This window comes from Numenius arquata, chromosome 1 (genome assembly GCF_964106895.1).
Source record: "Numenius arquata chromosome 1, bNumArq3.hap1.1, whole genome shotgun sequence".
In the NCBI taxonomy this organism is placed as follows: Eukaryota; Metazoa; Chordata; class Aves; order Charadriiformes; family Scolopacidae; genus Numenius; species Numenius arquata.
This window is the reverse complement of record NC_133576.1, coordinates 1,487,657-1,509,106: the sequence shown is the minus strand read 5'-3', so window position 1 is coordinate 1,509,106 and position 21,450 is coordinate 1,487,657. Positions and strand designations below refer to the sequence as shown.

The 21,450-nt window shown below is 42.8% G+C and overlaps 1 protein-coding gene across 1 annotated transcript in view; it reads left to right on the top strand.

The window, feature by feature from the left end:
* Positions 1–21,450, top strand: part of LOC141472200 (ovostatin-like) — a 32,409-nt gene that overhangs the window by 3,547 nt on the left and 7,412 nt on the right. Inside the window, exons 5-28 of the mRNA XM_074159068.1 lie at positions 179–231; positions 732–752; positions 1,523–1,691; positions 2,967–3,051; positions 3,727–3,844; positions 4,504–4,624; positions 4,854–4,963; positions 6,746–6,904; positions 7,705–7,932; positions 8,140–8,197; positions 8,833–8,978; positions 9,376–9,525; positions 10,165–10,335; positions 10,898–11,030; positions 12,370–12,457; positions 13,165–13,393; positions 13,851–13,977; positions 15,222–15,343; positions 16,779–16,830; positions 17,124–17,207; positions 18,186–18,362; positions 18,676–18,757; positions 19,598–19,754; positions 20,318–20,392. Of these exons, the coding sequence (XP_074015169.1) occupies positions 179–231; positions 732–752; positions 1,523–1,691; positions 2,967–3,051; positions 3,727–3,844; positions 4,504–4,624; positions 4,854–4,963; positions 6,746–6,904; positions 7,705–7,932; positions 8,140–8,197; positions 8,833–8,978; positions 9,376–9,525; positions 10,165–10,335; positions 10,898–11,030; positions 12,370–12,457; positions 13,165–13,393; positions 13,851–13,977; positions 15,222–15,343; positions 16,779–16,830; positions 17,124–17,207; positions 18,186–18,362; positions 18,676–18,757; positions 19,598–19,754; positions 20,318–20,392 (2,915 nt within the window). The remainder of the gene's footprint in view (positions 1–178; positions 232–731; positions 753–1,522; positions 1,692–2,966; positions 3,052–3,726; positions 3,845–4,503; positions 4,625–4,853; positions 4,964–6,745; positions 6,905–7,704; positions 7,933–8,139; positions 8,198–8,832; positions 8,979–9,375; positions 9,526–10,164; positions 10,336–10,897; positions 11,031–12,369; positions 12,458–13,164; positions 13,394–13,850; positions 13,978–15,221; positions 15,344–16,778; positions 16,831–17,123; positions 17,208–18,185; positions 18,363–18,675; positions 18,758–19,597; positions 19,755–20,317; positions 20,393–21,450) is intronic.

Below are 21,450 nucleotides of genomic sequence, written 5' to 3'. Positions count from 1 at the left end.
TCAGCTGACAAGTTTATTTTGGTTTTCTTTTTCACTGGCTAAGATAATTAAATCCTTTCTAGTTCTCTGGACATTCCTTAGTTCTCCCTAAAAGCCTGGGCAAACTTTTTATCAGTTGTATCTTGAAGGTGACTTACCAGTGTGTATGATCTTTTTTTTTGTCCTACGTCTTTTTCAGTGATGTTTCGTGTGGTCACTTTGGACAGCCAGTTCAGACCTGTTCAGGAGACAGTAAGTATGAGTGACAGTCAAGATTTTTCAAGGACCCTCTCAGGGTACCTATTTGCTGAGACTCTTTCACTTAGAAATTGAATAAAAAGGGCCTGAGACAGGTATTTTTGAAGGCCTCCTGGTATTTTTGAAGAACTGCTGTAACTCCTTAACACTCCATCCATTCCCTACCTTTATAGAGGGTCTGAAAGCACTCCTGGAAATCTCTCACAGTGCTCAGATTTTGAAGGCACTTCATTTCACTTGCCCCAGATATGTAGAAAGAGACTGGTGGTTTTTTTGTAGAAAAGATAAATTCACCAACAGTTATCCCCTTAAAATTGTCTTTTTAATTACAGACATGAGTTTCAAATTGTTTCCTTGATGCAGTCTTCTGTATCTAGGAGAAAGCTGTTCTCAGCCTTATTTGTGTTCTAGTATTTTTCAAGCTCCACAGTTAATTTCTTGATGTTTTGATCATTTTTTAATTTTTCTTTTTTTCTCTTTTTTTCCTCTTCCAGTATCCCCAGATCATCGTTGAGGTAAGACATGCAACATGTCATTAAAGCACAAGTTGCTCTGGAAAGGCTATGTATGATTCATCATTACCCATAGTCTCAATAGCTGAGGGAGACTCACTCTAGACACACGGTCTAAAGCCAATGGACTTGAGGTTGATCAATGGCAGTACCCATTATCGAACGCTAGAGCAGAAGAAATCAGCAGAACTGGAGATGTTAGTCAGAGATGGCATGGGGTTGTTGCCGTGTCTTTTGTTAGGATTCAAACAAGAGTGTTCGGTCTAGTCTTACTGTGGTAGGGCTGGTGAAATAGCCTCATTCTCATATAGGCATAAGAATAGTAACTTTCCGCAATGTCATGGTCTGCCTGCGAACAGGCTAACAATGAATCACTCTTCTACCGCATTTCACATCACTAGATCTCAAAACACCTTCTAAGGGAGGCCAGCATAATATTCCCATTTGACAGAAGGAGGAGTTGAGTCAGAAAGGCTTATGCTAGAAATGCATAACCTACTGATAAGCAAACTGAATCCCAATCATGTACTATTCCTGGATGATTTGAGCTCATCTGGCAGTGTAGCTAATTTCCAGTTAAACATAAACTTATTTAATGCACAAATGCATCTGGAAGGTTAATCGGAAGTCAGAGTACATGTAATCAGCCCAAACTCACATTCACACTGTGATGCACTTAGTCGATATGCCAAGATATAAAACTTTAAAGAAGGCAAGAAGACAAGAAACAGCGTCATAAATGTTTTGGTACATCTTTTTCTCCCACTCTCCAGGATCCAGACCAAAACAAAATCTTCCAGTGGCTGGACGTAGCATCTAATCATGGAATTGTCCAGCTTTCCTTTCCACTAATCCCAGAGCCTATTCTGGGGTCCTACCACATCACTGTGGAGAAGAAGTCAGGCGAAAAGGAGTACCAGTTCTTCACAGTGAAGGAATATGGTAAGCAAAGGCTGTGAACTGCCTCGCATGAGCAATGTGGCTGGCTCTGCCTAAGTCAGATAGGAGCTGCTAGTGCAGAGCTTAAGTGCTTTGAATTCTCCACTTCATGCCTGAGAAAGAAAGACATGGAGAGAGCTGGGTGGAGAAAGTAAAGGCAAGAAGGGAAAAAAGAAGTGCTGAGAAAGGCAGCATTTTTCATTAATTAAATTAGGAGTCTAATTCTTTTCTGGGCTTGGCACAAAATCACTGTGTGATTTTGGGCTCCACATCCTATCACTCAGGCCTTACATTCTCCTTCTGTTCAGAGGCAAAATGAATGATCAGGTCTATCCTATTTTGTGGAGGTCATCACTGTATAAGAGCGATAGGCTAAAATATACAGTAGAAATCTGAAGATATTTTCTATCAGACAGGTTAAACAATAGGTATCAGATTGTTACTGGGGGAGGCTGGATAGCCAGTGGAAGCACAGCTTGGAAAAAAATGGGTAGTGGAGACACCAGAGCCCTCATAGTGATCTCCTTACTCTCTGGAATAGACCATATCAAGGGACTTGCTAAATTTGTTCTGTTTTTCCAAGTTTTCTCGTCTTTTTTTTTTTTTTTTTTCCTTAGTAGTCCCCAGAAAAGGCTTGGACAACTCCCAGTTGTCTGCTTTCTTTGTAAGGGCAATAAAGGAACTTTCCTGCTTACCCTCCAGAGGTCTTTCATACCTTCCAGTCTCCTGTGTACATGTGCATGTAAAAAAGACATTTTTCCAACTATGTTGTCATTATTGCTGATGACATGGGACAAAAGATAAGCTGCAAAGAGGGAGTGACAGTGAAATGTTTGATTTTACTATTTCACTTAATCATTGCTTTTCTCCTCCAATGGGGCTGGATTGCCTAATAACTTCTGTTCTTCAGGGCTTAACTAGTTTGAGACATCAGCATTACTCCCACCTTTCTCTTGAAGAAAGTGTACAGCCAATTAAAGTGATTTATCACAGTTCTTACTGTAGGTGTTATAATCATTATTACTATTATTAGTATTATTATTGCATTTTAAAGAAGTTATTAAAGAAGTTATTTAAAGAAGTTATTCATCTTTCCACTAAAGGTTATTTTTTCTCTGATAATATCCTACAGCCAGCTCCTTAAGTAGACTTTTCTTTGAACTATTTCCTCTCCCTTGTTGAAAATGCTTTTGCCAACTGTTTTTTTACTGTCTTACACACACACACCTGCCTGTGGCATCCAACTACTCATCAGTCATATTCACATTGCATTCCTAGTGCTGCCAAAATTTGAAGTGACAACCAGTGTGCCAAAGAGGATCTCTTTCTTTGATGAAGAAGTCAGGGTGAACGTTTGTGCTTCGTAAGTATCAGAGCTGAGGACAACACATTTGTGCACAAGAAACATGGGATAGAGGATGGTGTGCCATGCCGGGAAGCAGGGACCCTGATGCTGATTCAGAGTATGGGTTAGAGCAATTCCTTCAGCGATGACTTCCATGACATGAAGTATCATAACTGCCCTCCCCCTGCATAGCAGAACTAGAACTGGGAGAGTCTAGACCTACTCGCTAGCTGTTGTTTTTTATTATTACAGAAAAAGAGAGAAATAGTACAGAAAGAGAGTCCATCATTAAGATTGCTGGCTGTGACACTGCCAAAGGGCAAGGCAGCATGAGCCAAAGGGGTGAATAGGGATCTTTCTGCAATAGATCTTGCTTTGCATAAGGCACTAACGAGAAAAGGCAAGCAGCGGGGAATGATATCCCAGCCCCAAGGCCATCACCACTTTCCAGATTCAGACTGTGAAGAATGACTACTTCAAGGCAACGGTAAAACAGGCTTTTTTAACAAGACGCCAGAAACAGCCTAAAAATAGTTGAAGGGAATTCTGCTCAGGCTAATTGGTCCTATTTCCCAGCTGCTCTTCTGTCTGTGCTCTAGCCCTGAGGGGTTTAGAGTGTGCATTGCTCTGCAGTCTTTGCAGGTTTCATGTTAAGTCTGCATAACCGGGTTCTTGTGTCTCTTCCTCTCCTAGGTACACTTATGGCCAACCGGTGCAAGGGAATGCCCAAATAAATGTTTGTCAGCAGCACTTTTACAGTCCACGATGTGAGAAAAAGCAGAAAGAAACCTGCAAAGCTGTCAGCGGACTGGTATGATACATCCCCATCAGCTTTACTACCCAACATGTAGCACAGTGTTTGGTGGCCTCATTCATTTCCCGGGGAACGCCAGACAATCCTAGAGGCATGGTTTTTCTCACTATCTCACAAGCAATGCTGAAAGACTATGAAGGTAGTTTTTACCAATGACCTTATTAGGAGACTTTGGGTTTTCCCTCAGAAAATATCAGTAGGAGGGAAGCTTATGAAACTATAAATGTGTGATCATTCCTAAAATGTTGGAGCTTTGTTCTTACCAAGTGTAATGAGCAGATCTGTACTTGCAGTCTTTGAGGACACTTAATGTTAAGCTAATGATTAATTTCTCCACTAGATCAGACTCAAAGTGCTCTGGTCATAGAGCTCAGGCATCATGCAAGATGGGTTTGAGGAGGCATGTGAGCATAGAAAGGACTAGCAGGAATGAGGAGAGAAGTTTCCAGGTGCAAGGGTAGATAATATTGAAACAATCAGCTGTGAAGGGAGCCATGGAGTGAGAAATGTAAGGTAGGAGGGAAGTGAGTAGAAAGTAGGAGCTGATGATGTGAGCAGTGGCATGAAGCTCTTCAGAGACCCACTAATACAGATTCAGGAGTGATTTTCCAAACCTTGAGAAAAATGGGCTTTCCCCCCTTGTGCTCCTTTTTCAGCTGGGGAAGGATGGCTGTCTCAACACTGTCATCTCCATCAAAACACTCCAGCTCTACCGCAGCTATGCCAGAATGTATACCAGCCTCAACGTAGAAAGCGTCGTCACTGAAAATGGGACAGGTAACACCAAGTGGAGGTTGGGGTAACTGATTAAAGCTAATAGGTGGTACTTTCTGAGAGGAATCTCCTGGATCCTGACCGGTGCAGCAAACAAGCAACAGTCACCATTTCCTTCGTGTAGCTCTCTCTCAAGAACATCACTGCTTTGCATAGCTTTTCAAAAGAAGCATTTTTTTCTGCCCATATCTGGTTTCTGTTTCCTCCCCTTTATACTGGGTGTGTCCCACAGGTATCCAGATGAAAGGCTATGACTATGTTGCAGTCAATGAAGAAAATGACAGAGTGATGTTCAAGAATATGGATGGCTATTACAAGAGGGGAATTCCTTACTATGGTGAGGTGGGTACCCGAGGCAATACATTTAGCTGAAAACTCCCTGAGGTCCAGCATGATGATCTCTGTGTCACCCCATTTATGGCTGTGCCCTAACTATGTGCTGACAACTTCCTATGATAATGCTGCTTAACAGTGTCTGCTGCATAGTTCTCTTGTTACGTTAGATGCTCCTAGAGAAAATAAGAAAATTATATCATACCTGGAGTGTTAGGGTGTCTCTTCTGCCATAGTTAGGGAATGCCTAAAAGGTGGGTAAGTGAGAGGTCATATGATGTCACAGGCAGAGTGATTAACTTCACTCATAAGAGAGAAGTAGTGAAATATTTATTAAGGTGAAAGAACGACTTAACAAAATTAGTAGCAAACGCAACAGTGTTTTAGGAGATTCAGTGGCAAGGTATACTCTATTATTTACTGCATAGAGGACAGGGTCAGACAAGCTGTCAGGGAGACCCTCCTGTTGAGTCACAAGGTTCAGAAAGGACCCTCTTGCTTTCTAAACTCCTTCTCAGAGAGGAGTCTGGGTGCGGCTGGATCCAATCCTAGTCCCAGACTTGGTCAACGGTTTATGTCTAAAGGATTATATACGTGCAATCAACCCTTTACATCACTTAGCTTAAGATCTCAAAGTTTAGCATGCTATTGGTCACTTACCGAGGATCTGTTGCAGCAGGAATCTCTCAACCTCGAGGACTAGAACCTTAAGGGAGCGTCCTCACAAAAGAGGAGATCCTGGCGTGCAGCCCGCTGCCATACAGGAGAGCTCAAAGGGCTCTTGGGCTGTCCACTATTTATAGAGTACGATAATTGACCTATAGTCATATTCTCATGGGAACAAAATATCTAGGTCCCCACTCCAGACAGTGTTTTGGCTGTGTTTCCAGCCATCCCCCAAAGTCCAGGTGCAACTTATCACAACTCATGTTGTGATGGCCATGATGGCCATGGCCTGAGCAGGAGCCAGGCGAGGGTAGGGGGGAAGAGGGGGAAAAACAGGGAGAGCACACCGCCACATATGAGTGGAGAAGAGTCATCTGCAAGAAACTACTTCAGCAACAGCTGTGCCTAAATTTAAGGTAGAATTTACCCTGCGCTGCATCACACAGTCCCAGGGGTATTTACTTAAAGCAGTATAGATGTTGAAGTACATTCCAACTTCTTAGCAACCTGCACGTGCAGGATAAACCCAGGCACAGCAAGGAGGATGAGCTGTACAGCATCATTGTGATATACGATGGAGACAGAGGGTATGCACAGATGCTGAGAAGCTGGGAGGTGCTACTGAGCTCCACAGGTTACCTGTGATGTCATCTGATTGCTTTAGGTTTTTTAATCAGTGTGCTCCAAAGAGTATAAGCTCTGGAGACCCTCTGTTTCTACCTGTTTAGGAAGGGAGAGCATGAGGTAAGAATTTAAACCACCATCTCTCACTCAGTAGTTTTTAACTTATGTAATGGCCCACTGAACTAATGTTCACTGAAGAGAACCAGAGGATTTATCATTAAAAGAATCTTTTATATGAGATCATGTATATAAGCAATTCCTTCTCCCTCTCCCTCTGTTTGTCCTTGCACTGATGGTAATTGCCTACCTTTGCCTGTCACAGAACTCCTGCTCCTTCAAAATATCAAGGCATGTTTGCCTCTTAAATGCATTTCATTCTTGTTTTTTACTGCCTGCAATTGTCCTCAGTGCTTAAGTGAACGTCCTCTGGTGAGCAGAGCATTTCCTGTTCTTTTGATTGTTTTTTTTTCACTGAATCCCTTGGGTATTCTTTATGTTCAGATCGTTGTGACAAATGTGGATGGCAAGCCCGTTGCCAATAGGACTGTCCTGCTGGAGCTCAATGAAAAATACCTGGCCAACTATACCACTGACGAGAACGGCACTGCTGCTTTTTCCATCGACACGTCCAACTTCTTTGATCCCAATTTTAAGTTGAGAGTAAGTAAACACAGGCTTCAGTCTAATTCCTGAAAAAAATACTTAATTGGAGAGAGGGAGTAGAAGCAATTGGTGGGTGCTGGAAGAATGGTTTCAGATGAGGAAAGTAGGCAGTCAGTCCACCAACACCTACAATCTGTGTGAAACTAATATGAGAAGTCACCAGCGCCTGAGAAGTGGCAGGCTGTACCCCAGGGTTGTTTTGGCTGTAGTGAGCTTCAACACCCCCCTACTTTTCCCTCCACTCAGCATCCCTTCTTGCAGCCATCTTCTTTCTCTTTATTCTGTGTGCTAGAGGACCTTCCTCACAGATGGCCCTGCCTTCTGCACCCAGCCTGGATGCACACCAGCCTCTTTCCCTGCTGATGCCTGCTTCCCTGCATTTGTGCTGGGAGAGACTCATGCCGGTTACCATCCCATAGTCTTCTCATGCGTTTTCTCTGGTGTGATGGGAAGAGCTGAGAAAAAAAAGGCTGTTTGAGGACAATGCCATTCTAACTCACAATAAGCCCTAGCAGTTTATACAACCTGTCCCAAGCCTGCAAGAATCTGAAATAACCTCCCCACCACAATGTGCCATAGGTGTCTGGATACATTAAGGTGTCCAGAAGGCCACCTGCCTTCTGGTGAACCACAATTCCTTCACACCAGCTCTTGCTCTTAGCTTAAACAATCCCACAAAATCAGCTTCCCAACAGAATTTTTTTGAAGGAAGATGTCTTTGCCTTTCACCCGCCTGACATTTTTTATTTTCCACTTTGTTGATTCACCCCATGTATGACACTTTTTCTGCTTCACAGGCCAGGCCGGCACCAGATGACTGTGAAGACTTCTTCATCTGGAGAAACGATAATGAGCCTCAGGCCTTATTCTTTGTCCGGCGTTTCTACTCACGAACCAACAGCTTTGTGAAAATCGAGCCAGTGAAGGAGAAGCTCAGCTGTGGCCAGCAGCAAACGATCAATGTTCACTATGTGTTGAACAGACAGGGCTACAGGAATGCCAGCCACACAAATTTCTACTATGTCGTAAGTGCTACCTTGACTCCCAAAACGTCTCTTTTCCTTAACCTTCTTTTGAACACCATGTAAGGGAGAGACTAGGCAGTGGCTACAAATCACAGCTGGACATGATAGCCTCTGAAGTCTCTCAGAACACTACTCGAAATCAATGATTTCATGGGGGAAGGGAGGATGTGCTTTTGATCCTGCCTTATTAGTTTTTTCTATACCCAGGTGATGAATAAAGGAAAAATCATTCTCAGTGGCCAGAAGCAAGTCAGCATCTCTGGTGGTAAGTTACAGATCATATTACTACTGATCCTTCAGAGCATTGTTCTGAGCACCAGAGTAAGTTTTGTAAGAAGGAAAGCAAGTTCTAGTTCTTAAACACCATGACTTGTCACCACTCACAGTATCATTTGCTTTTGCTGCAACTTCTAGCCAGTCCCCCATATCATAATCAAATTTATCCTTTTAGTTGAAAGATGAAAACATCGTTGTGACCAAACACAAGGAATGTAACCTTCTTTTTTTTATTTCTTGCCAAGGAGTATTTACAGTTATTAATCTCCACAGCTCAGGAGATTGGCCTATCTCCTCTGGTATAGAAGATTCTAGGTTTGAGACCCAAAGGCAATGTTGTGCTCTTCTCATAGCAGTCATGCACAGATTTCCCTGTCCAACTTATATTCAGCTCAGACCCCTCTCTGCAAAGCATCTTGCTCTCAGCGTCCTCCAGTTTGTATGTGTTGTCTTACTGATGGCAGCTGTTCCTCAGCCTCTGAGACATGAATCTTCCAATACTCAACTTCCCTGTTTTTAAAAGGTGCTAGTAGGTTATGGATAAATATGTGGTCCTTCCACCAAAGCTGTTTGTCTAATCTCTTTTGTTGACTTCTCGTCCCCTTTTCCATATTCCTTCCACAGCTTGCAGAGGTACCTTCTCCATCACACTGACTGTCACTGAGAAGCTCGGCCCCAGCGCCAGACTGTTGCTCTACACTGTGCATCCTCATGGGGAGATAGTGGCTGACAGCTCTTGGATACGCAGCGATGTATGCTTCAAAAACAAGGTGAAAACTTTTGCTTTCTTATTCAGGGCTATATCAGCTGGCTCTTTGATGAGAGAACAGTTAGGGAATGACTTCAGCAAGAGTTGTGCACTCAGGATGGCCTTTAGGAATGGAAGAGGTACAGATGTGCCTGGTAACATGAGGTGCTGTCCCTGGAATTGACACGTATGCTCAGACTCAGATTAAGTTCTCAATGGAGTGGGGAGAGGGAGGTGACTAGGGGATTGTAGAGGTGGTGAATTTTCACAGAACAGGGATTCAGAAGGGCCATCTAGTGATAAGAGATATGTCCCCAGAGAGAACAGAGTGAGTACTGATGAAAGGTGAGATTTAGATCTATGTGCCAAGAGGTTTCTCCTAATTTCTCTGTGGTTATCTTTGATTTATTCATTTTCAGCTCCAGCTTGAGTTCTCTGAGAAGCAAGGTCTCCCAGGCTCTAAAGTCAGTCTCCACCTTGAAGCTGCTGCCAACTCCTTCTGTGCCCTGCGAGCTGTAGATCAGAGTGTTCTTCTTCTTCAGCCTGAGCGGGAGTTATCTGCTGAGAGCGTAAGCCACATACCCAGTCCTGTGTTCTTTTGGCCTAGGGACATCCAGAATGACGTTCCAGTCCCTGCCTGTAATCTCTCTACTGCTGGCTGTATTTTTATTTTTCCCTTGGAAACAGACATCTCAGTGATTAAACAAAGGTCTATGGCAGTTTTACACTTCAAAGACAGAAACTGATAGCGGAACATTTACTTTTGGCAACCAAGGCAGTGTAAGACATACCCCAAGAATATGCCTAATGTAAATCCTTGAAAGCATAGTTCCTCCCCAGGGAGTGATTATGTCAAAACTGCGTTTTATGACTCAAATAGGCCTTAGGCCCAGAACAAAAGCTATAGATGTCAGCTAGTATCTCGACGGACTCCAGTCTCCTCTTTGCATAACTCAAGAGCAGATGCCTGTGCTTTTTGCTCACGTTCACCTCACAAAGTCATTGCAGCTCAGAAGGAGGACAGTAGAGTCCAGTCCTTCTTGTGTATCACCAGCCAAATTGCTTATTGATATCTAGGTAGGCATCAGTAGTCAAACCCACCACAGCCTATAGGATTGCTCAGGGATGACCATAAGCTTTGGATATATGTGATTTTGCACCTGCCTGGGACCTTTCTTGTGTTTACACTAGTTGTTCTCCCCTCCCAGGTATACTACCAACTTCGTGTGAGCGATTTATACGGCTATTACTACAATGGGCTCAACCTGGAAGAATACAAGTCAGAGAGGTGTATCCCAGTTAAAACCACCTTTTTTGATGGCTTGTACTATGAGCCTGTGAATGTCAGTCGTGATGGCGATGTCTACAGGGTTTTCAAGGTATGTACTCTGTGTGGTTCTTTCAGTGGGAGGTCTTCCAGAAGAATTCACACACATTCAACTTTCTTGGGTGGTGGTTCTTACTGCTAAGAGAAGGCAGCTGATGCCTGGAACTGCCTAAAGTCTCTAATCACTCAGTTTCTGCCTTCTTATCCCCATCTCTTACTCAGGAAGACTGAAAATTCCTACTGGATATATTCGCTGGTATCCTGTCCAGGGACCTACTGCTTCAATACACATTTCTGAAGCAGGACCGTGGCCTTGGCTCACGACCTCGGGCATTCCTAGTAGAGGTCTGAGTCTGTGATGCAGGCCACTTGGTTCCTGATACACTTGCCTCCACTCCTCTCTGGCTCCCATGGCCTAAGACAAGCCCCATTGTTACTGCTCTTCACAGAACACCAGGTGTCACTGCTCCATAAGAAAGACATAGAGGCTGGAGATGAAGAGTTGCCACGTGCAGGGCTGAAAGGATGGGATGGGAGGAGGGAGGAGAGACATGAGGTGGGAGAGATGGGCTAGTGCATGCCCTGAGTGACATGACTAATTCTTTCACATTTAGGATATGGGCCTGAAGGTTTTCACCAACTCTGTGCTACGGAAGCCAGTTCTGTGCAATGAAGACAGATCAGATACGGAAGATTACCCTGGCTATTTTGAGCATGAAGTTGCCCATAGCAGTGGCTATAGCCCAGGTAAAAGAAGGTTCATCCTGTGTCTCCAGTCCCAGTCTACCTGGTCTTCAAAACTGTTGCCTGTGTAAAATAACAGCCAGTATGTTGAGGGTTTTTTTGGGGATTAGGACTACATGTCTCAGTTTGCTCCAGCAATCTCTTTCTGACAGTCCTTGCAGTCAGTTCTGTCTCACTTAAGTACAGGGTGCATATAAAAAAGACAGGGAATACTGGGATGCTACTTCTTTCATAAACTGATATGAGTTGTTCAGGGTTTTTCGGGTCAGAACCTTTCATCAGATCACAATTAAATTAAATATTTAAAAGTATGCTAATGCAGAAAAATAGTGGCAATTCCCAATGTCAAGAATTCATGCAACACTTAGCACACTTGGCACATAGTCTCCAAAGCCTTTATGGACCAGTAAGACTTATGATTATCTTTCTCAAAGTCAGATTGCTCAGCAAAAGAGCAAAAGTAGCAGTCATAGGGAAAGGGAAATTACTATTCAACACAAGGAAAAAGTTCTTTCTCATGAGAGTTGTGCTACACTAGAAGAGGTTCTCCTGGAGGTTTCGGGCTCTCCATCATTCCAGGTTTTCAAAACTGAGCTGGATGAGACCTTTGAGCAACATGATCTGACTTTGAAGTTAGTCCTACTTCAAGGAGATTGGACTAGAGAACTCCAGAGGTTCCTCCCAACCTAGATTTTTTCAATGATTCTGTTATTTTAAATCCAGCAAAATAAGAAAGTATTGTTATTTCTACGACACAGCTAGGAAATCTGAGGTGCCTTCATGCTAAATGAGTTGTTGGACATCACAAGTGAGTCCATGGCAAAACTGGAAAGAGGACCTTGGTTCCTAATATCAGGCCTGTAGTTTGACTGTATGAACAAAAGTAGTTTTCCAATTGACTGGATATTCAGCTCCAGTTTTAACTACTGAACAGGGTTAAAAAGGTTGACTTCCCAGGGGCCTTTGTAAAGCATTGTAAGCTTTGGTGACAGTACAGACTACTGTTGGCCATTTGCAAATCAAAGAGAGCTAGCGGTAGAGGATGGGGAACATGCCTTTCCACCTGGATGATTATACTTTTCAATATGAAATGAAGTGAAATGTCTTGTGAAATAGCTAAATACTCTAGTATTTTCCCATGGAAAAAGAGAATAGATAATAAATTATTTCTTCCCATACCCTATATCTGTTAGAATTTTCATTTTTCATGGGAAAAAGAATGGAAAAATGCTCAAACAGAATACTTAGTGTTCTTTATGGTATTAAGCACGTCTGACAGCAGTTTAGATTCTTCTGGCCTGACCTCTCTAATATTGTACTTTACCTATACACAATCTTCTAGATGAGTCAAGGATTACCGGTGGGGGTGGTATTAACACTGTTCGGAAATTCTTCCCTGAGACCTGGATTTGGGATCTCGTTCATACCGAGTGAGTATTTTCATCTTCACTTCTGACCCTCTGTGTGGATTTTTGAGTTGATCTATGTTGCTGAAATGAATTCTGGGAAGAAGCCAAGGAGCATACATATGCTTTGTAGACGTGAGTCTCCTTTTCCCATCTTGCTCAATGACTGTTGAGCTACCACATTGTCAAACCTACTTGAACTGTCAATTACAGCTGTTCTGTGCTCTGCCCCCCGCCCCCCACCCCCTTCTGATGGGGAGAAAGAATAAGGGCTAAGAGTAAAAGAAAAACATTTGTTTAGGAGAGAGGAGGAGCAAAACTTATTATTTTTTCATCAATTTTTTAATTCAGCAGCAGAAAACTCAGTTTATTTTGTTTTTCTTTCCAGGCTATCCCAGCATCTGCAATGAGAATATCTCCATCTTAAGTGGAGATACTAAGTGTACTAGAACATTCATCCAAATTTATTGGTTCTAATCTGTATGTTTGGGCACTATGATATTTAAACAAATGGTATTTCTAAATTTAAAAAGCTGAGCTTTTTAACATGTAATTCGCCAGCACCTTCATCTTTACTTCCAGCTTTACAATATTTTTTTTAAATATGGAGAGGTATCTTGCAGAAAGTGAGATGAAAACAGAAGTACTAACTCAAGCAGGGAGCCTATTCTGTAACTGGTCTTGAAAATGCCAAAGATAATTTCTCACTCTGTTTTTATGATTTTCCTCAGTTCCAACGGAGAGGTGAATGCCTTTTACACCATTCCTGACACCATCACAGAATGGAAAGCCAGTGCTTTCTGTGTGCAGGATGATGCTGGGTTTGGCATCTCCTCACCTGTTTCATTGGTAGCATTCCAACCATTCTTTGTGGATCTCACCTTCCCATACTCTGTCATTCGAGGGGAAAAATTTAATTTAATAGCCAATGTCTTCAACTACCTCAACGAGTGCATCCAGGTATATCAAGTTCCCTTTTACTTCCTATATGTTTTGTCTATTTCCCACAGATCCCAGCCTTCTCCTGCATAATGCATCAGAAATGCAGAAATAAGTGTTTAACTCTTTAGCCTGACACATTATCCCCTCACGCTTTCTCCCTGCACTCATGCCTGTGTCACAACATTAGGAAAAGGTGGCCAATGATCACTGCGGCTGGTCCACAGAAGATAAGAACTTGCTCCTTATCCCTGCATAATTAGTTCTTCTTTTTGCTTCTGAGGGAAGAGCTTGAGCAAACAGTATGGGTACTCTGTTGTGTGAAACACAATACACACTGAGAATCTTGTATGTACAGTAACTCGTAAGAAGACTTGACTAATGAGCACAGACACCTTGGTATACTTCTGTCAAAACCAGACACTAACTTTAGGAGCCTACTTCATTTGTAATCTTGCTCCTTCTTTCTTTGTCTCAGATCAGTGCCATACTGGCAAAGTCAAGTGACTACAAGGCAAAAATCCTTTCACCAGAGGGTAACACAGCAAGCGTGTGTGCCAATGAAAGAAAAACCTATATTTGGGCTGTTAGCCCCCACAAACTCGGTAAGTTTGTCTTTTCATCACCTTGATATATCCCTGTTTGATCTTTTTACCTTTGCCACTCCCATCCTTAAATGCAGCGTCAAAAATCCACAGGCAGGCATTTCTGGACAGCTTCATTAATTGCTCCACAAATTTAGTAGTTGTCCTCTGCTAAAGTTTCCTTAGCTCCACTGAATGAGCAGCGAATTGTTCTGGTGTTTTATCTCTTTCCTGTCCATTTCACAGAATCACAGGATCTTCATGGATGGAAGGGACCCTTGAGATCATCGAGTCCCACCACAAAAAAAAAAAAAAAAAAATTGAGGAAGAACTCTTCCCTTGCCACATTATGTATAAAATACTAGCAGGATTTCATGCGCCTGTGATCAGCTGGCAGTTTTGCACCTAACAACTGTATTCAGCAAGAGTAAATATTGCTAATAATTTTGGACAGCCTTCTCAACAGGCAAAGAGGACATTGCTCCTCCCCAATTTTACAGCTGTGTTAATTCACACTGCCTTCAAGTCAACACTAACTTTTAAAAAAAGCAGTTACAACAGCTTGCAAGTGTAAGTGCCCCAAAAGCTGAAGTACAGAATACTTTTCATTAGCAAAGATTCTTCTCAAAATGAACCACAGATGGACCTTTTTTTAAAAGGTTGTTTCTAAAACCCTATAGTCAGTATGACCGATTTCCTTAAAACTCACTGAGAAAGACGCATAGTTATAGTGAGATGAAAACTGGATATGCAGTGGAATAATACTGCAGAGATGAGAAAAAAAAAAAAAAAAAGCTGCTGTCTCTCCGTGGTAACTCTGATAATAATGCATTTTGTTCCAAGTAAACTGCAAAGCTGCTCACTCCAGGGTTGCTCCTCAGTGCTGCAGGAGCACGAAGGCTGCTTCTCGGTGTTGTCCCTCAGTTAACAAATTCCATCTGAAGGAGAGAGGCAGCAGAGCTACAACTATTGCAACACTGCCCTAGGCCAGAGAAAACTCAGCACAAGACTGAGAAGAGGTGGAAACTGGTATTGAGTACTGTCGGGTTTTTGGCCAGTATCATTCCTATTTCATTCCTCATGCTAGGGCTCCAGGCAACCACTCCTTGCCACCAGGGGACAGCTGTGGACCCTTCATGACATTTGTTTTTACTGAGCTGACTTCAGAGAGAATACATTTCTCAGCAGTCCATCAGCCTAGAAGAGGCAGTGAAAAACAGGACTAAACTGTAGACATTGAAGATAACTTTGCTTTTGCTTTCTAGGTGAGGTGAAATTCACGATTACTGCTGAGGCCAAACTGAATACCAGAGGCACGAGAAACAGCACATCTCTAGGAGAGGAGACAATTCACAGGGACACCCTGATTCAAACCCTACTTGTTGAGGTACGGTAGGAAATCTGCATGTACTTTCTGCTTTGTGGAAACTGCAATTCCCATAGTGGTGGGTTAGAAACAGGTCGATAGTGTGAGGAGGCAAGGCAGCTGACACAGATGGAGCTGCGTACGGCAGGCTTCTCCACGTGATAAATGAGAGTGTAAATCACAACAACCAGTGGCATCCACTCTCCTCCTGCCACTGTCTCCTTCCTGGGACTACAAGGACAGGTGCTCTGACACCCCACAGATTCATAGATTCATAGATTCATAGATTGGTCCAGGCCGGAAGGGACCTCCAAAGGTCATCTAGTCCGACCTCCCCGCAGTCAGCAGGGACACCCCCAACTAGACCAGGTTGCCCAGGGCCTCGTCGAGCTTCACCTTGAATATCTCAAGGGAAGGGGCCTCAACCACCTCCCTGGGCAACCTGTTCCAGTGTTCCACCACCCTCATGGTAAAGAACTTTTTCCTAATATCCAATCTAAATCTCCCCTTCTCCAACTTAAAACCATTGCCCCTCGTCCTGTCACTGCAGGCCTTTGTAAACAGACCCTCCCCAGCCTTCCTGTAGCCCCCCTCAGGTACTGGAAGGCCGCTATGAGGTCTCCCCGGAGCCTCCTCTTCTCCAAGCTAAACAACCCCAGCTCCCTCAGCCTGTCCTCATAGGAGAGGTGCTCCAGCCCCCTGATCATTTTGGTGGCCCTCCTCTGGACCCGCTCCATCAGGTCCATGTCCTTTCTATATTGAGGGCTCCAGACCTGCACACAGTACTCCAGGTGAGGTCTCACCAGAGCAGAGTAAAGTGGCAGAATCACCTCTCTGGATCTGCTGGCAACACTTCTTTTGATGCAGCCCAGGATGTGATTGGCCTTTTGGGCTGCGAGAGCACATTGCCTGCTCATGTCCAGCTTCTCGTCCATCAGCACCCCCAAGTCCCTTTCCTCAGGGCTGCTTTCTAATACCTCATCCCCCAGTCTGTATTTATACTGAGGATTGTTTCTTCCCAGGTGCAGAATCCTGCACTTGCTTTTGTTGAACCTTGATGATTCCATGCCTCACCTACAAGCGCCTTTAGCCTGTGATTCTAATACTGTGGAGAGGGGTGAAGGGCAGGTATAAAAGGAAAAGGATTTCTCTTGAGCACCATAAAGCATGGCCACATATGATTCATTGGATAGAGTCCCTCTCAGAGGCTGGAAACGTCTATTTTATAACTGCTTTCTAAGAAGGAAGGTGCTCTGGACAGGGCGTTGGGTAAAAGAGAGAGGGAGCCATGGACCAGGAGATATTCTAGGGGAGGTAGGGTAGGACTGGGTACAAGGGGTGCACTGTCTGGAAAGCCACATCCACATACTGTTTTACACTGTTAAATTGTCACAGTTTCGTGGTGATGTTTTACATTTTTCTTCCTCTTTCTGGCCATTTCCCTGCAATCAAACAGCCTGAAGGTATTAAAAAGGAATTGACTCAGAGCTCCCTCATCTGTACGAAAGGTAAGGCAAGTTCATTCCTTCTTTCCAGGGAGTCAGTGGAACTGCTCCACTGCCTTGTCGGTTTTGTCCTACAAAACCAGAGACCCTTCCAGGGAAGGGAAGAGGGTCTCAGGGTCAAGCTGGGCTACAATTCAGGATTTTCAGAGATACCTCTGACTCACTGGGCAAGCCTCTGCAGCATTTTCTTTACCGAGACCGCAGATCGTAACAGTCACTGTAGTCATGCTTACAAAGTGAAGACTTCTGGAAAAAAGATGATTTTAACAATTGTCGTTGTTACATTTTCTCATCAGGCAAGATGTTTTCTGAACCAGTGTCTCTCAGCCTGCCAAGAAATCTAGTGCAGGGATCAGCCAGAGCTTATTTTTCTGTCATTGGTAAGTTTAGTACTTAGACTAAAACCAAAAGTAAATGGCATTTCTCTTGTGCTGCACCAAGTGTCACCATGTATACATGTGCAAAAGTAATGTAAAGTTGAGAAAATACTTAATCTTCATTTTAGAGGAAATGTTTCCTGTTTTGCAAAATGGCAGTGAAAGACAAAAGTTGCTCAGAATTCCCTCATATGAAAAGAGGACAAAATAGTCAAAATATTTCAACTTATATTACATTTCAGATTATACTGCATTAGAATATCCTGTTCTGTATAGTAAAAGAGTTGATTCAACTGAAAAGTAAGATAAGGCAGACTTCTGTGACAAAAAAAAAGAATAATTATTTCTCGGAAAGAAGACTTCAGCACTTTACATAATTTCAAATTTCTGCTTTCGCATAATAAAAAACATTTGTTAGTCAATAAGTTCCCACAGAATAAGACTTTCCGGTCCCAATCAACTCCACTAATCTTAAAGTCATTATTAAGACTGACAGTTGTCTTCAGTGAAAAATTTTTGAGGTTCTAAACTCAGGATGCTTTCTAAACACAGTTGTTTTGCATGCCTGGGTCAGTGTGAGCTGTGCTGATGCTGTGCAATACAGCCTCTGTAGCCCATCAGCATCATACCCCACACATCATTCTCACATGAACACACAAACCAGAAAGCTCGTTGTAAAGGACGGGGAAGTCCAACCCTTCTAAGGGTTCATAGATGTTTCTCAGAATCCATGCCAGCCAGTAGTGGTGCTCAGTTTTTTCTCAAATTCTCAGTTTCTCCCAGGTGTCCAGCATCAAAATAAAAAATAAAAAATGGGGGCATTTCAGCCTTTCTCCTTAGCTGTGTCTTTGGTTACTGCGATTACTCTATATTGGTCATTGCCTTTGCATTCATAATAAGGTAATATAAAGCAATGTGTAATGCTCTGTAATAAAATACATTTTTGAACTGAACTGACTTCTTATATCTTTCATTCTTCAGGAGACATTTTGGGTACAGCCCTGAGGAACATGGAGAACCTCCTCCATATGCCTTATGGCTGCGGAGAACAGAACATGGCCTTGTTCACACCCAACATCTATGCCCTGGATTATCTGAATAAGACTGGGCAGCTGACTGAAGAGATTAGAGTCAAGGGTACTGGATATTTATCCACAGGTGAGGGGCTTTCAGATTCTTCCATTTAATATCGTGATTGTGTGCACTGAACTCTAAAGCTCTACGTGGTGGACACTGATCTCTGAATTCTAGCACTATGTTCATTGCATAGGAGCAGGCAGTGACAGCACCTCAAAGAAGCGTGTCGTACTTTTAGGAGCAAAAGCAGCTAGAATTCATAGTGACTGACATTATTCACCGGACATGCAATGCTTAATATTCAATCCAAAAGTCTTACTGCTTTGGTTGAATAAACAGCAGAACGAGTCCTTTTCTGCGATTAGAAAATATGTTGTCTTTATTGTGTTTTCAGGGTACCAAAAACAGCTATCATACAAACACCGGGATGGATGCTACAGCTCCTTTGGGAGACGAGATAGGGAAGGGAGTCTGTGGTAAGTGATGACACTTTCCATTTTCCTAGCACAGGATCTTTAGGCTTTGAAAAATGACCAATTTGTTAAGTGATTTTTAATACACTAAATGGATATAGCTCAGTTAATTTGGTTCCCCTAGTAAATGAGATATTATTAAACCAGAGGCAGTGCAACAAAAGGATGGTAAGATGATTGGGGGCTGGAGAACATAATGCTCAAGGGGAGGCTGTAGGAATTGTTCAGCCTGTAGAAGATGATGCTAATGGGGAACCCAGATAAAGCTTTCTGCTACCTAGATAGGGACTGTAGAAAAGACAAGAGTTAGACTCTTGTCAGGGATGCACAGACTAAGAGCAAGAGTTTGTCCATACGCAAGTTGCAACAGGGAAAACTCCAGCTGGCTAGAAGGAAAAAAATCTTCCCCAGGAAGGCTGCTGCACTGAGGCAAATGCCCAGAGAGGATGTGGATATCTCTGTCACTGACAGAACTCTGAAGCTGGCCTTAGTTTAAACAGGTGGTTGGTGTGGAGATTTCCAGAGGTCCCTTCTCACCTAGTTTATTTCATAATTCTATTAAGTAAGATTAGAAGTTGTTATCATCAGTCATCAAGTTGTGCCTATACTTTACCCCTGCTCTGAAAGAATGGTTTCTGCACAGTAATGGAGAAATTTCAGGTCAGTTTTTAATATCAGGGTTTTAACTATCATCTTATTTATTTAAAACTTACAAAGCACTTGTTTCTTTTACCTCAGATATTAGGGATTTAATTTTATGTCATTTTCTATGCATATTCAAATGCTGGCAAACCTTGGTCTTGTTCATACCTTACCTGCTTTCTGTTTCTGGTTCACCTGCAGGCTCACTGTCTTTGTGTACAAGTCATTTGCACAAGCCAGACGCTACATTTACATTGACGACAATGTCCAGACTCAAACTTTGATCTGGCTGGCAAGCAAGCAGAAGTCAGATGGATGCTTTGAAAATGTTGGATCACATTTCAACAATGCTTTGAAGGTAACTGAGACAAGTATAGTTCCAAACTTCCAGTCCAGCCATCGGGATTGATTTGGATCATTTCTTGTCGACACAAGCTTATCACCACACTCTCACTCTTCCTAGTACTGTTCTCTTGTGTCTCTCATACAAGCAGGGCATGATTCTTATGAATGGTATTGATGATGAGGTAGAAACGAGTATAGCTTTCTGAGGCAGAAGTCTCTGGTTTTATTTTCCACCACTGCATTCTATGTTCAGCTACAGACTATAATGTGCTTTATTGCATATGTGCAAAAGCCAAGAAAATCATGGAATCACGGAATTGTCAGAGTTGGAAGGGTCCTCTAGGGATCATCTGGTCCAACTCCCCTGCCAAAGCAGGATTGCCCAGAGCACATTACTATGAAATAATCTTGGTTTTATCCTGAGTGAACTTGATCTTTCTTGTTCCTGTGCACACAGGAAAACAGAAATTACTTCTGATCTCAAATCAAACTGGTATCTGAACTATGAATTAATTCACGTTTTGTTTCTCTCTCTGACATTTGTACTGACCCATTCTTTGCTTGCTTTTTCTTCAGGGTGGAGAAGAAGCTGAATACTCACTCACAGCCTACGTTGTGGCAGCATTACTGGAGGCTGGACACTCTACTGAGGTAGGTATTTGGTGCTGTTATGGTCTATTAGTTTGGTCAGCCATCAGTCAAACAGTGCACAACAGTCCTCACATCCATATTCTTTAACAATGTGGTAAATACTGATTGTAGGACAGTAGGATCAGTTGAGGAAATCTGTTTCCAGAACGCTGAAGTTGGCATAAGTATTTGATGAGTGTTACAAATCAATTATGCATTTAGTTCCTATGGATTAATTTTTAAAATCCCTGAGGAATCCAGTTGTGTTAAAAAATGATAGTCTATGTAGGTGCAAGATCCAGGCAGAATTTGTTCACTCCATCCAGAGTCCAGTTTGGAATCTTCTCTGAATTTGCCGAGTCCAAAGTCCAAGCTATCCAAATCGTCAGTCCTTCAAACTCTCTCTGTGCATTTAGATCCAAGCTGTGTTTCTGTTTCCCTTTGTCACTGTCAATAATGGAAGGAAACCTGCTGGTTGGAATACTAGGCACAGGGGAATTGTTCTCTGTAATATACTGCCTGCATATCCTTGAGAGCCTGGGTTTTTTGCTGACTTTGTTCTGTTTAAAATGGGGAAGATGAGAATCGTTCCCAATCTGACAAATATGGTCTAGGCACGCTGAGTGTTTCAGGTCCCTCAGATACTGTGGTATGGGGTGTCATTTAAGTACCTGAGACCGGCAGGATAAAAACATTGTGTAGAATCAAATAGTTCTTCAGCAACATGAATTAGGTCCCAATATCTTCATAAGAAGCTCCAAAAACTCATGCCACATCTATAAGTGAAACTGCATAGACAGGACATGGTTAGAGTGTGCTGGTAATGTCTGAGCTGAATTAGAGCTCGCAGAGATCGTCTGGAAGGCTGAAAGGGCTGAAGAGTTATCTTGATAGCTTTAGCTAGCAAATGAGCAATAACATCTATCTGAGAGGCATGGCAGTTTTTACAGGGTACACCCTGAAGGCCCTTAAAAATGCCATGGATTTTTAGCACGAAAGGTCAGTGATGGCAGCTTAAGCAGTGATGGAAATATTTAAAGAGAAGCTGAGACACAAATCCAAGTGCCTGACAATCCTAC